Raw genomic sequence first — 12,608 nt, 5'->3', positions numbered from 1 at the left:
GGGGAGTGTGGGTGTCTGTATGTTTGTGAACTCAGGTTTACCAGCCGCGTCTACCGACTTTACACATGGTGGCGGATTTAAACATAAAGCTCAGTAGTGTGGGACAACACTATTACAGCAGCAGGCACAAAATTATATTTCACAGCACTGAACGGGACTCGGTGGTCCGTAAAATACATCACATGGTAACAGTGACGTTAAACTCAAACAAACAAACCAGGTTACAAAAACACACCAAGACCTATCTCTGCCCAGACAATAGCCTCTTACTTGACACCGCTTCGTTGCAATCGACGTGTGTTCATCCGTCTTTCTATCAATAGAGTTATCCAACCGATGACCGGGGACCATAACACGCAAGGTCAGCAGGTTAAGCAGCAAGCTGGCCCTCGTATGGCAGCGAGTGTCGACTTGAAGAATCCGGGAATTCTTTAATCTTCCTTCTGTAGGTGATTTAAGAGCACTTGGGGCACAGAGGTTATCAGTCTCTCTTTCAGGGTCCAAGTGTGTCACCTACTTTAGCAACACGAGTCGCAGTGGAAGGAGTGCGCCGATGTTTGCAGCCTTGGTGACGACATGGCCGTGTCGCAGGTACTCCCTGGGGTTCGCGTGGGACTAATCCAATGAGGCACCAATGTTGTGGTTTAAACCAAATCTCACACTCAGCTGAGCTTTTTAACACCTGATGGGGGTTTGGCGCGGTTTCATAGTTTAGGCTTTTCTTTTTACATGTGAAGTCGCAGCACATATTAGATGGACGTTTATTTCTCAAACCCTCTCTGTGTTTTCTATCTTCACACTCCCATCTTCTCGTATCTTCTTGTTGTCCAGGTTATGACAGCAGAGCAGCAGAGAGCCTTCTGTCGAATTGGCGTCATCATTCGCGGCTTCCTCACTCGCAGACTGCTCAAAACAGAGAAGGTCAAACACCTGCGACAGACCATCCTGGTGAGATTACACATTTAACACAAATAACACACGCTAAAAATATGCACAACCAATTGAAAACACCAATGGTAACTTGTCAACCAATCAATCACACATCCATATTTGACCAGAAGAACGTGACATGTGTTGCTCCTCTTTTAAAGGAAGAAGTGAAGGAAAAGTTCAGATATCTTTTCACTCTCAGTATGAACTTGGAAACTACCTTGAGTTTGTACTCGTGCTTGGTGAGCAGTGAAGCATTTGTCTGGACGATTTGTGTAATGTTTACCAAAGCATAAATCAAGACATGGCTTGTTATTGTAGCTACATCTGTTAAGATGAATTAGAATTGTTCTACCTGCTGATAGCTGGTGGTACTTGAAAAGCTTATCATGATGAACTGTACTTGTATTACACCTTGATTACCACACGGACAAAGTGACTTACAGGGAAGAAACACTGTTTGGTGGCAGCGTGCCTCGTCTTATACCGTCAGTGTCAGTGCTTCAGTCATAAACTATGATCCTTACTGACTGTTTCAAATGGAGAAAGCCAAGGGCCCCAAGGAGAGAGTGGTTCTGTCTGCTGCCACACAGAGGTCTCTGGACAGGAAAAAGAGGTACGATGGGAAAGAGGAACACAGCCTTACATTGCAGATGAGATCTGGTTTTAGACGCTAATGTTTTTGATGTTGGGATCCAGGGATCAGTAGTGTTTTTATTGTATGTGTTTGGTACTCCTCCAGGGTCGGTGAATCCCCATCAATGGCTAGAAAGAAGCAGCAGAAGCCAAAGAGCCCCACTACTAACAGGTGCTCTAGACTGTACGACAATTTCCTGTGTTTAATGTCCCCAGAAGAGTAGTTCTCTAAATACATCCTTTCTTCATTCCCAGAGTCCTGAAGCCAAGCCAAGGCCAAAATTCTCCTGTGCCAGGCCAGCTGAACCGCCAGGGGTGAGACTTGTTTTACCGTAATCGCAACGTGCCTTACCTTGCTATCATAAACTGCCATTTCATTTCTTAGGAGATACGTCTCTCCACCTCACCCCACTTTTTTTTTTTTTACTTGTTCTGACTCTGATGAAGACACACTTGGCTTCAGAACGGTAGTCTTCTAATAAAGTGTGTTGCCTTAAATCCGTGTGCTCCAGTATACTTTGGACCTAAGCCCTGAAGTCTCTCCTGATTGCGCATTTCATATTTCATATGCTGACCTAATGTATTTTGCATATCAGCAAAAATCCAGAAGTGGATGTCATGTTTGGCTAACCAATGAACTGTAATTCCAATACTTTATTTACCTCTTGCTAAAGGCAACAGTGTACACAAATGTTTGGATTTGAGCTTTTACAGATGACTTTAAAGTCAGCAAAGTATGACAGTGGCTTTTTTTTCTCAGGAGCTGGTACAGAAAGACCCCAGAGGAGAGAGTGAGGCGCTCAGACAGCCTGAAGAAGCAGCACTCTCTGGGTTAACAGATGACTCAACTTCCCCCGACCTGTGAACTTTGATTTTTTTAGTCTTTGAATACAAACCTTGCCCAACTGAAAGTCCAGTCTGTGCTGCTAATATGATCGTACCATCTGAAACTCAAATGATTGTATTCACTACCATACTTGAGCTCCCTGGTATACATCACCACAATGTCATTGTGTTTTACTGTTGTAGCTTGCTGAAAAGAGCTGAACTGAGCACAGATCTCACAGGGAGCTTGATATTGTCTGGTAGACACATTTTACACTTTAAAGAAGTGACAAAAAAAGTAAGTCTATTTAAATGCAAGCTAGAAGAGTTAAAAGAAAAATTATTTGTATCCGTGCCGAAGAGCATTGCCTTTGCTATCTGTAACATGTTAGAATGCATATATTTACCATGTTGTGTTCATAAACATCTAGTGCTTATAGCTGTAAGAGAATTTACAAAATGACTTTCATGGTGACAATCACATGAAAGTATTTAAGTGAGTATAATACATTAAATAGAATAGTTTTGTTCAAGGGCTTTAAGTACCTGTTTGTGCTTTCTTTCTGTATTAAATGGTGCTGAGTTTACATTACTCTGAGGCATTTCAGTGTGTTTCAATATTGGTGATATATTTTTTTTTACACAGTGGCGCACTGTTACATTAATGTAGCTTCACACAACAGGAGATGCACAGCAACACTGAGTAAAACTAAATTACTGAGACGATTGATTCAAAAGCATGCCAAATTCTCTGTAAGTTTTCCCTCATTGTCGACTGCCATGTCAACACAGACTCTAAATATAAGAATATAGCATGTGCATATATTATTGTTAAGGAATTGGTACACCACACTATCACTGTGATACCACACAGAAAAGGTACTTTTTTATGTTTTTTATCACCAGAATAAATTGTGAAATTATTTGAATTTTCTGGCCTCTGATTGTAAAATAAAAATAAAATGGAGAGATATTTACAGTGAAACTGGATTGACCCAACAAGCAACGCAGGGGAGAAAATGACAGTTACAAATCTCATGATGCAGTGTGGTCGGTAGCTAAGGTCAGCCACTTGCTAAAAAAAAAAAGGTTTACATGTGACCTAATGTAATGCCACTGATATAATTGCCTCTATGATCCCTCTTATATTTCTATTTTTTTATGTTATGTTATTATTTTTCTTGGACAGAAATAAGAAAGGAACTGATAATTGTGCAAAATGATGCTCGTCCCTATTTATGGCCCATCTGTGTATCTGCATGTTCCATGTTCTTGCATCAGTAAGTGGCAGTTTGAAGCATGAACAAGCATAATACATTCCACTACCATTAATCATTAATGAATAACAACACACCTTTACTAAACTTGTTTGTACATGAACAGTAATCATTATAAGGAAAACTGACAAATGGTTTGGAAATGAACAGCATCTGGATTGTGTAAATAATCGTCAGGTGTGACGTATCTGGCTTTAGGCGTAGGAGGCAGGATTCCATTTGTGGAATCTCTTGAACGACATACAAAGGTATCATTGAGTTGACTGGATCCATCCACAGAGACATAACTAGTTTGGACACACCCAGTAGAACGGAGTGCATGTATTCGGGTACAAATGCAAAAACAATGTCAAACAAGAGAAGTATGCAAAGCAAAGGCAACTCTTTTACTCCATATTTTGACTTTTCAGCCTGCGTTGCATTATGCTTCAACATTTCGTCTGACCTAGCTGCTTGTTTCTCTTCAACAATGCTGTTTGCGTGTTGAAATTAAAATTGTTATAACTTGCTTGGTGCATGGTACAAAGAGCAGCTTATTCACCAATGCACACATACAAAGTGGACAGACTTGTGCAAAGATAATGCAAACCATTTATCCTGAAGAGAAACTAACCTGAAGGCATACGAGTAGATCCGAGGAGAACTGAGAGCATTTGCAAATGCTCTTGCAAATGCTCTTGACAAAAGAGCACTTGCAAATGTCATAAAAACACTAAGATTAGAGAATAGTCTAAAAATGTGTAAACATTTATGTGGCAGAATTGAGCTTTTCATTAATCATCCCACAACCCCAAACTGTTTAAAAAGTGATTAGATAGATAGATTTTATTTTGAACAATAAACTTACAGAAAATTCTCAATAAACAAAATAAATAAATATTACATGTCATAAAAGGAGATGTATACATGAATATGGTTCTACCCCTTTTAATAATGAACTTGGTTATCATATATCCACGCAAATAATAACTTTAATGATTATTATATATAGTAAAGCTAAAAAAGTAAAGCTGTTTGTGTACTGCAATTCCTCCTATTGTGTGTACATCACATCATTTATAACTCCCTGGATCAACAGCAGATTACTCATCAAAGCACAAAACAAAACAAATAAACTCATGCAAATAGTTTATCCTGAAGAGAAACTAACCTTAAGGCATACAAGGTCAGCCACTTGTTAAAACAGGTTTACTGGTGCCTGATATAATGACACTGATGTTATTGTCTCTGTGATCCCTCTTTTTTTTCAAGTTCATATAGTGACTTAAGTTCTATTAAATTATTATATTTCTTGAACAGTAATTAGAAAGGAAGTGATGAGAGTTGTGATAAACCTCTGGATCAAAAAGCAGTATCAATAATTCCCATCCCTACATGTGTGTCTGGATGTTCCATGTTCTTGCATCAGTAAAATAGATAGATAGATAGATACTAACTTTATTGATCCCGCGAGGAGAAATTATTTTGTTACAAGCAGCAATAGGTTACAGAGCAGCAGCAGTAAGTGGCACTTTGAAGCATGAACAAGCATAATACATTATATTACCATGAATTCTCAATGAATAACAACCTTTACTACACCTGTTTGTACATGAAGAGCAATCATTATCAGGACAAACTGACAAATGGTTTGGAAATTAACATCTGGATTGTGTAGAAACATTTTTTCTTGTTAAAAGTTTCAAGAACACAAGGCTCCTGTGTGAACACACCTACTAACAGGTCTTAACTACTATGTTGGAATTGATCACACATTTATAATTTATATAGTATTTGAGGTGTGTGTTACTAACAATGCTTGGGAACTGTAATGTAGATTTGTTTCAGGCAATTTAATTTTAGGTCAGATCTAAGACGAGAAGTTTTAAGTTAGAAGAATTTGACAAGAACAAAGTTGGAAAATGTTATTGTTATTGTGTTAATGTAATTGTTAATCTCACAATACAAACTGATGTTAGTGAGAACATAAAGAAGCTTTTAGATCATTTTACAACACAAACGACAAAGAAGCCAAAGTACATGTGGCACTTTAAAAGTGAACTTTATTGGCCAGTATACCATGTCAAAAACTTTAAATTAATTTAGAATCAGTGTAGATTAAGAAAAAACAATTGTTCAGTAAATAATGATGATGATACAATGGTTTATTACCATCATCTAGTTCTATCCAATTTTTGATGAATTAACACACTTAGAAAACATTATTTCGCAGTAAGAAATTTTTGTCCTTGAACATGAAAGAAAAAAAGTAAAATCATTCTTTGAAAATCCAACATACAGTACGTACTGTGATCAAGGTTCAGGATTTATGTTAAACACCCATAAAATCATTGGAATTTCAATCACAATTAACCAATACTAAACTAAGATTAAAAATTTGACAAAAAACGTATAAATTCAAGATTATTATTATTTATTTTTTTAAATCATTAAAACAAAATGTATCTGGGACATCATAGTGGAGTGGTGAGTAAGACCTGTACCGTGTAAACCACAATGTACCTGGTTTGAATCAGACTGGGGACCTTTGGTGTAAGAAATCCCGCTCTCAACCCCCACACACTTTCTGTCTGCATCTTATCTTTCATCATTTAAAAGCAAAAACGTCCTACAAAACATAGAAAAGATAAAATCTCTATGCATGTCTTTCACAACAAGCTAATTCAAAGTACATATCAAAACACTCAAAGAGAACCTGGATAAGATGAGTTGACAAAAATGGTTGAGACCACATCCAGAGGCCTCACATCTCTAACATGCAGGGCTCTTCAGTTGGTTATCAGCTGTGCAGCTGCCGGGCTGGGAGGACCAGCACCAGTGTAATAAAAAGCATCGTTAGCATTATTCAGAACAACTCAATCTGGAGGCATTATGTAGATATTTTAACAACAGTTTTACCAAATTAGTGGTTCTTCATCTGAGCTTCCCTTCAGTTTTTTGTAGTGGTCCTTCACCATCAGAAGCTCCAATGTAACGTCTAAAGAAAAAAAACATGTCAACATCAAGTTCACTATTAATCACACTATTGAACATTTGTTGACATATTCATTTCTATCAAATATTTTTAGTATTTTTAATGATTATCATGTTTATGTTTTGTAAGGTTGCCTTTACCTGGGATTAAGACACCATCTGTCTTGAGCGACAGCTCGATTGATTCCTGCATTGTTTTTTCCAGATTGTCCAGGATGTCCTTCTACATTAGCATAAAAATCTTTATCACTCACAGCCAAAATGTGTCTTTTAACAAAAGCTGAATGTTTGTGAAAGGGCCTGCAGTGTGTTAATAGCAAAAGCAGTATTCAAAAAGAGGCATATTCCACTTGATTATATATATGATGACCTAGAATTGTAGATAAAGATAAGCAGCACAACATGTTTTACTATATCCTCATCGTACGACATATTATAAAATGTTACAAACCATCAAGACATCCAGCTGTTTCAACATAACATCTTTAGCTTTCTGGAACATGACGTTTTTTGACCCACGTACGTGCTTCTTCATAGTTTCTCTCATTTCACTCAGCATGCCCTCTCCTTTCAAATTTTTTGAAACTGCAATAAAACAGAAAACTTAAGTCAATAAAATTTATTTATAATTACATTCTGCACAATTATACTGAATAATGTTCATTTTTACAGTGTCAGGTTTTACATGTGATGATCTTTATCGTACCGTCATAGCATTTCTGCATGTTTGTCTCAATTGTTGCTGTCAGACTGCTGTAGATCGTTTTCTTACGTTCGCGGATGATTTTGTTGAGTTTTGTCTTAATCTGTTCTTCCTAAGAGAGAGAATATGAATCTTAGTCAGATCACCTCAGAATCTCCAGTACGTTGTCATGAATATGGGCAGGGCCATCAGTTTTGCAGCAGCAGTTAATTTTTCAAAGGGCGTCTCCAGTTTTTACATTTACTGTATTGATAAACTTCTTCATATACAGTGTATATATGTTAACTTCTAAAAACATCTATATTTCATTCATTCTCTCATGTTTAGTCTTCATGTCAGTCCTCAGTCACAAACTTGATGTTTGGGATGATTTTCTCACCCTTCTGCTGAAGCCTTTCTGACCTGGACTAATAGCTTAATAAAGACTAATGGTACTATTCTCCTCTTTTACCTCTGTACTGAGAAATATCAGTTGCAGTGCGACATCTTTGTTCTCTGTCTTCTCTTTCATCATCTTTGTATCAAGTGAAAATGAATTGAGGACTCCGTTGAATGGTCCACATTTTCCTTCATTTCTGAAACATGTTAACAAGTTGAAATGTTTCATAAACGCAGCATTGACAAGTTTGTATTTCAATAATGTAATTTGTATGTATGCATTATATCACATAACTTTTATAACTGTATAATTTACAATTTGTTAATTCTAGACATTCTCCATAGTTTGTACAATTAGCCTGCACAGGGTTTTATGTCTTTATTAAGTCATTTCTTACGGGAAGGTCTTCTTGAATTCCTCATCAATGCTCTCAGTCAGGCATGAAGATAACTTCATATTGAGGTTTATTTGTTTCCCCTTTTTTGGTTTGTAGTTGCCGTCGTGCTCTACGATACACTTCAGTGTCCTGTGGAAACCCCTACCTGACTTATTCTGAAACAAAACAGAAAAAAACAGAAACATTTTAAAGACATTCATATGAAGTGCAAAATCCATTGTAATGATGTTGTTAGAATTCAAATACGTACAAGAGGACATATCACCGACTCCAAGACTTTTTCACATGAGCTTTTAGATTTTTCAACCCCCTCACTGAGGCACTTTTCAAAAGCCAGATAAGTCTCTTTCATTGGTTTCCTGACTTTATCAAGTTCATCCTTCATCTTTAGTTGAAGGACTGTGTACACAGCTGTCTTTATGTCAGCCTGAAATCAACAACAACACATTCAGTATTCAAAGCAATGAAACCATACTGCTATGTGACTGAGTTTTCTTGATTTATTCACATTTATACAAAATGTTGTTGATTTTGAGTTAGACCACCATTTAATTATTAATTAATTATTTAATTAATTAACTTGATGATAAAATGTATGTATGGATGACATTACATGTAAGTAGTCTGTGTTTGTCTTTACCATGTTTTCACATTATTTTCTGTCAATATTAATGATTAAAGACAAATAAAGAGATTATATTTCTTGATCTCACCCTTCCTCTACGGCTGGCCCCTTGAATCAGAGAGAGAATCCCACGAGCTCCAGACACATAGTTTAACGTCTCTGAGTGACAGTCATTGAGATCCTGCAGAAATTCCTGAAGTTTGGGTATTTCTGTAAAAAAAATGTAGTTTTCAGCTTAAATAGTTACAAAACATACTTACATTGTATTGCCATAATCCAATTAGTCATTCTTGTTTGTTTTGTTAAAGTAAATCTAAATGTGCTCATATATGAAGACTTCACCTACCAGTGTCGTCTCGATCTAGACAGGTTTTTTCTAGAAACTCGTCGGAGCTCACTGTGAACACTTTGAAACTTTCATCACTGAAATGTTTCTGAAAAGAAAAAGTTTTGGTTTTACGGCATGCCTGCAGTTGTAGACAATCTTTGTGTTGTACTTTCTGTCAGTCTATAAAACTCACCTTAACCTCGTTTAGTTTGCTGAATTCTTCATTCACTGCTTTCTTGGCTCGATCGTTTTTTTCCAATATGGAAGCACGAACATCAGCTGCTGAACTAAATGAAAATATTTGCATTCATTTGCACCTCATACAGTATTTGGAGAACTGAAACATCAAATTCTTTTTTTGCATCCACAATAAAAGTCTAAATAATCTCTTTTAAACCTGTAGCTGTAACTATTGAATCCACCATTTATACTGAAACGATCGCTTTAATTTACAGGTCTGTGATCTAAAAGAAAGTTTTCTGGAAAGAACTATGTAATTTTGTAACCATGGAGACAAAGATACAGACTACTATTTCAGTTGTGTTGAGTGTGTGAGCAGTTATTGATTTCTAAAGGAATTTCTTTGAAAGAACTGATAAAACCGATGACAAGCATTAAGAATGACTTTATAGAAATAGACAATCTACTCGTTGGTGGTCTCGTTTTCTCATGTAGGTCATATATAGACATCAGTATTATTATTGAGTATTATTATTGTTTCATAAACACTTCAAAATTCCTCACAGTTCCTTTAATATATATGTATATGTACTTTTGGCATCTTAAATCACTTACTGATGGTTTGATTTTCTAATTTCATCAGACTTGGTGCAGATAAAGTGAATATGCTGACACTGGCCACCATTTCCCATGAAGCTAGAGGCACTTTCCAGGATCTCCCAGGCTTCTGGCTCTGATGCAGCTTGATTCCTGTCAGTCACGATCCACACAGTGGAACAACTTCCAACGAGCTGAAGGGACATGACAGCAAGTTAATTATGATGGTTATCAGTACTTTGTAATAACATGATGTCACAGTTAGCAGATAACACAGTAATACACTAAACAGCATTGCATGTGATGAATTACCGTTTTCCACATCTCGTCCCTGCTCTTGTTACGGTCCCCATTTCCAGGAAGATCCACAAGTGTGACATGCTTAAGAAGATCATTATTTGGCACCCTGATAGTCACACACTTCACTAGTGGCCAATACCACCTCTTTATGTCTTTACCTTCTCCATCTTTTGGGTCGCTTCTTGTGTATCTGACTAATTTTGCAGATAGCTCTTCAGCCTGCAATAAATAATAAAATGAGATTAAGACAATATAAGGCGATTTCATTCATAAGCACAGACTCCAACTTCAAACTGCTTTACAAATTGTACAAAAGAATTAGAACAGGAAAATATAGAAAACAAGAGCAATTAAGTAACCCCGTCATTGAAACAACAGAAGCAAAAAGCTAAATTTGGATCAACAAATAGTAAATACTAAACCGGAAGTGGATACAAAAGTGCAATTTTGGGTGACAATTAGGTTTTAAATTGATGATGATCAGATTTTGACAGTGTTTAAGATTATCTAGGTCATAGCAAGTATGTTTATCATCGTAGCATAATGCAGCTTCCCTGTGTTTCAAGTTGACCTTTGACAGTCAGCAGACCCCGGTCTGATGATTACGTTTACATGAAGGTTCATATGGATAGAACATGTAAGAAACATAATGTGAAACTAAATCTTTTAAAATCAACCAGATAAAGATTCAAGGTGTGCAATAATTCTATATATTTCATTAAGGGCACCAAAGACAATCACCTCAGTTCTGTCTGTATTTAGCAAGAGACCAATTTAAAGCCATTGATTTTTTCAATGCAGTGACAAAGTGAGTTGATGGTACCATGGCCTACCAGTGAAAGAGAAATATAGATTTGAGCATCGTCAGCGTTAAGTTTCCCTGTATAAAAAGGGATCATGAATAGACTGAATAGAAGGGCGTCAAGTACTGATCCTTGTGGTTCTCCAAAGGGGTGAAGTTGGGTTGATTGAGATAAAATAATAACTATTACTATTACCAGCTGAACAAAAGTGTGAACAAAAGCAGTATTGAGATTTAACAATACAATATGTCATTTAATCTTAATGTAAAATGTTTGGGCACTCCTGATTGGATGTTGTTAAAACAGTTATATAAATATATTTAGTTACTGGTATCCAAACTTCTTAATGATTTTTCTATAAAGAGTACATTTTCTATGGGTTTGTAGATTTCGAGGACAGGTGGATCAAGGCCACTCTTTTTTAAAATAGAAAGTTTCACATACTGATTTTACTTTTACATTTGTTGAACTAAACCAACCTGGAATGGCTAGGCAGCATGCATATTACATAAACCTCAAAAACATTTCCTTCTGTCAGACAGACAAGAAGGCTTCTTATGAAGTGATACAAGATTTTTACTCTTACTTACTGTTTCAACTGTCAAAATCTTCCCTGTGGAAAGGAGAAATTCTGGGATCTCTTTGAAATATTTGTCATTTATGAGGTCATCAGGAGATTTGTTTTCCCAATCTTCTCCATACAGCGCTGACAGCTTTTCAACTATGTCCCGACAATCATCGTCATCTTTCTGATCACTTTCCTGATCCGCATTATCCCCAAGGAAATTTTTAGAGAACCACAACTCATCTTTCCACTCCTGAATAGAATTAAAAAAATACCTTTAACTTTGTTAAATTATATGGCATGCCTTTTTAAATAGCTTCAAGTAAACAAACATATTCAGCTAATTTTACCTCTTTTGTAATGAACTCAATGTTTGCCTCATACTTTGAGTTCCTCATGTTAGCCTCCACTTTAATCATCACTGAGGTACATGATCTGACGTCTCCAGAGGGCAAGAGATCCTTCACTCCAATGACGGCGTTTATCAAAGAGCTCTTTCCAGCCCCGGTTTTGCCAAAGACACCGACCACCTCCCTCTTGTCCGTCTTCAAATCACTGATTTTTTTCCTGTTGTACAAGAGTTTATGCGTGGGTTAATTCATTTGTTTCAAAAACATAAAAACACTGACAGAATGTGTCAAAATCAGAACGAGATCTGTCTATGAACAGCCCTCTTCAGCATATTGTACTATCTTCAGTAGAAGTCATTTGCCGTAAATTTTGGGTAAATTAAACTTTTTTCAAACAAAACTAGAATTTCCGCCTCACGACTGTATCCCTCAAACAAACAGTCAAGTTGCAGTTTACATCCATGTCTTTCCAAAGTGTCATCACTTCATCATGTCATCCTATTAGATGTATAATTTAGCTTTTTGAGGCTCAAACTGTTGTTTAAACGCAATATGTTTGAAGAGAAACGTCTCTTCGGTTGAACAAACAACTGACAACTGAAACATTAAAGGGAGGGCACTAATGGTGCTGAGTGACAAACCCTCAATTTACCTCATGTCCAAGACAAACTCACAGAGGAGAAACCCAACCAGATTAATTACCCATCCTGACCATTTGAGCTAATTTATTGATGCCTGAT

General features: G+C 36.7%; 1 protein-coding gene and 1 long non-coding RNA gene across 2 annotated transcripts; one reads left to right on the top strand and one right to left on the bottom strand.

Moving 5' to 3' along the window:
- The first annotated feature begins 1,469 nt into the window (after positions 1–1,469).
- LOC137878112 (uncharacterized) lies at positions 1,470–2,462 on the top strand. Its single transcript, XR_011103589.1, has 4 exons — positions 1,470–1,546; positions 1,673–1,738; positions 1,822–1,881; positions 2,327–2,462. It is a non-coding gene; the product is annotated as an uncharacterized lncRNA (long non-coding RNA).
- A 7,402-nt stretch (positions 2,463–9,864) lies between these two features.
- On the bottom strand, positions 9,865–12,096 carry LOC137878679 (nuclear GTPase SLIP-GC-like; the record flags this gene model as incomplete). The annotated part of the gene is made up of 4 exons (XM_068719062.1): positions 9,865–10,044; positions 10,163–10,369; positions 11,544–11,771; positions 11,869–12,096. Coding segments are annotated over 4 exons (843 nt in total), but the record flags the coding sequence as incomplete, so codon positions are not given.
- Positions 12,097–12,608: the final 512 nt, after the last annotated feature.

This window comes from Cebidichthys violaceus, unplaced genomic scaffold (assembly GCF_023349555.1).
Source record: "Cebidichthys violaceus isolate CVI_PGR_0920_01 unplaced genomic scaffold, fCebVio1.0.p SCAF_23, whole genome shotgun sequence".
In the NCBI taxonomy this organism is placed as follows: domain Eukaryota; kingdom Metazoa; phylum Chordata; class Actinopteri; order Perciformes; family Stichaeidae; genus Cebidichthys; species Cebidichthys violaceus.
Note: the sequence above shows the minus strand (reverse complement) of the source record. Positions and strands in the feature narration are given on the sequence as shown.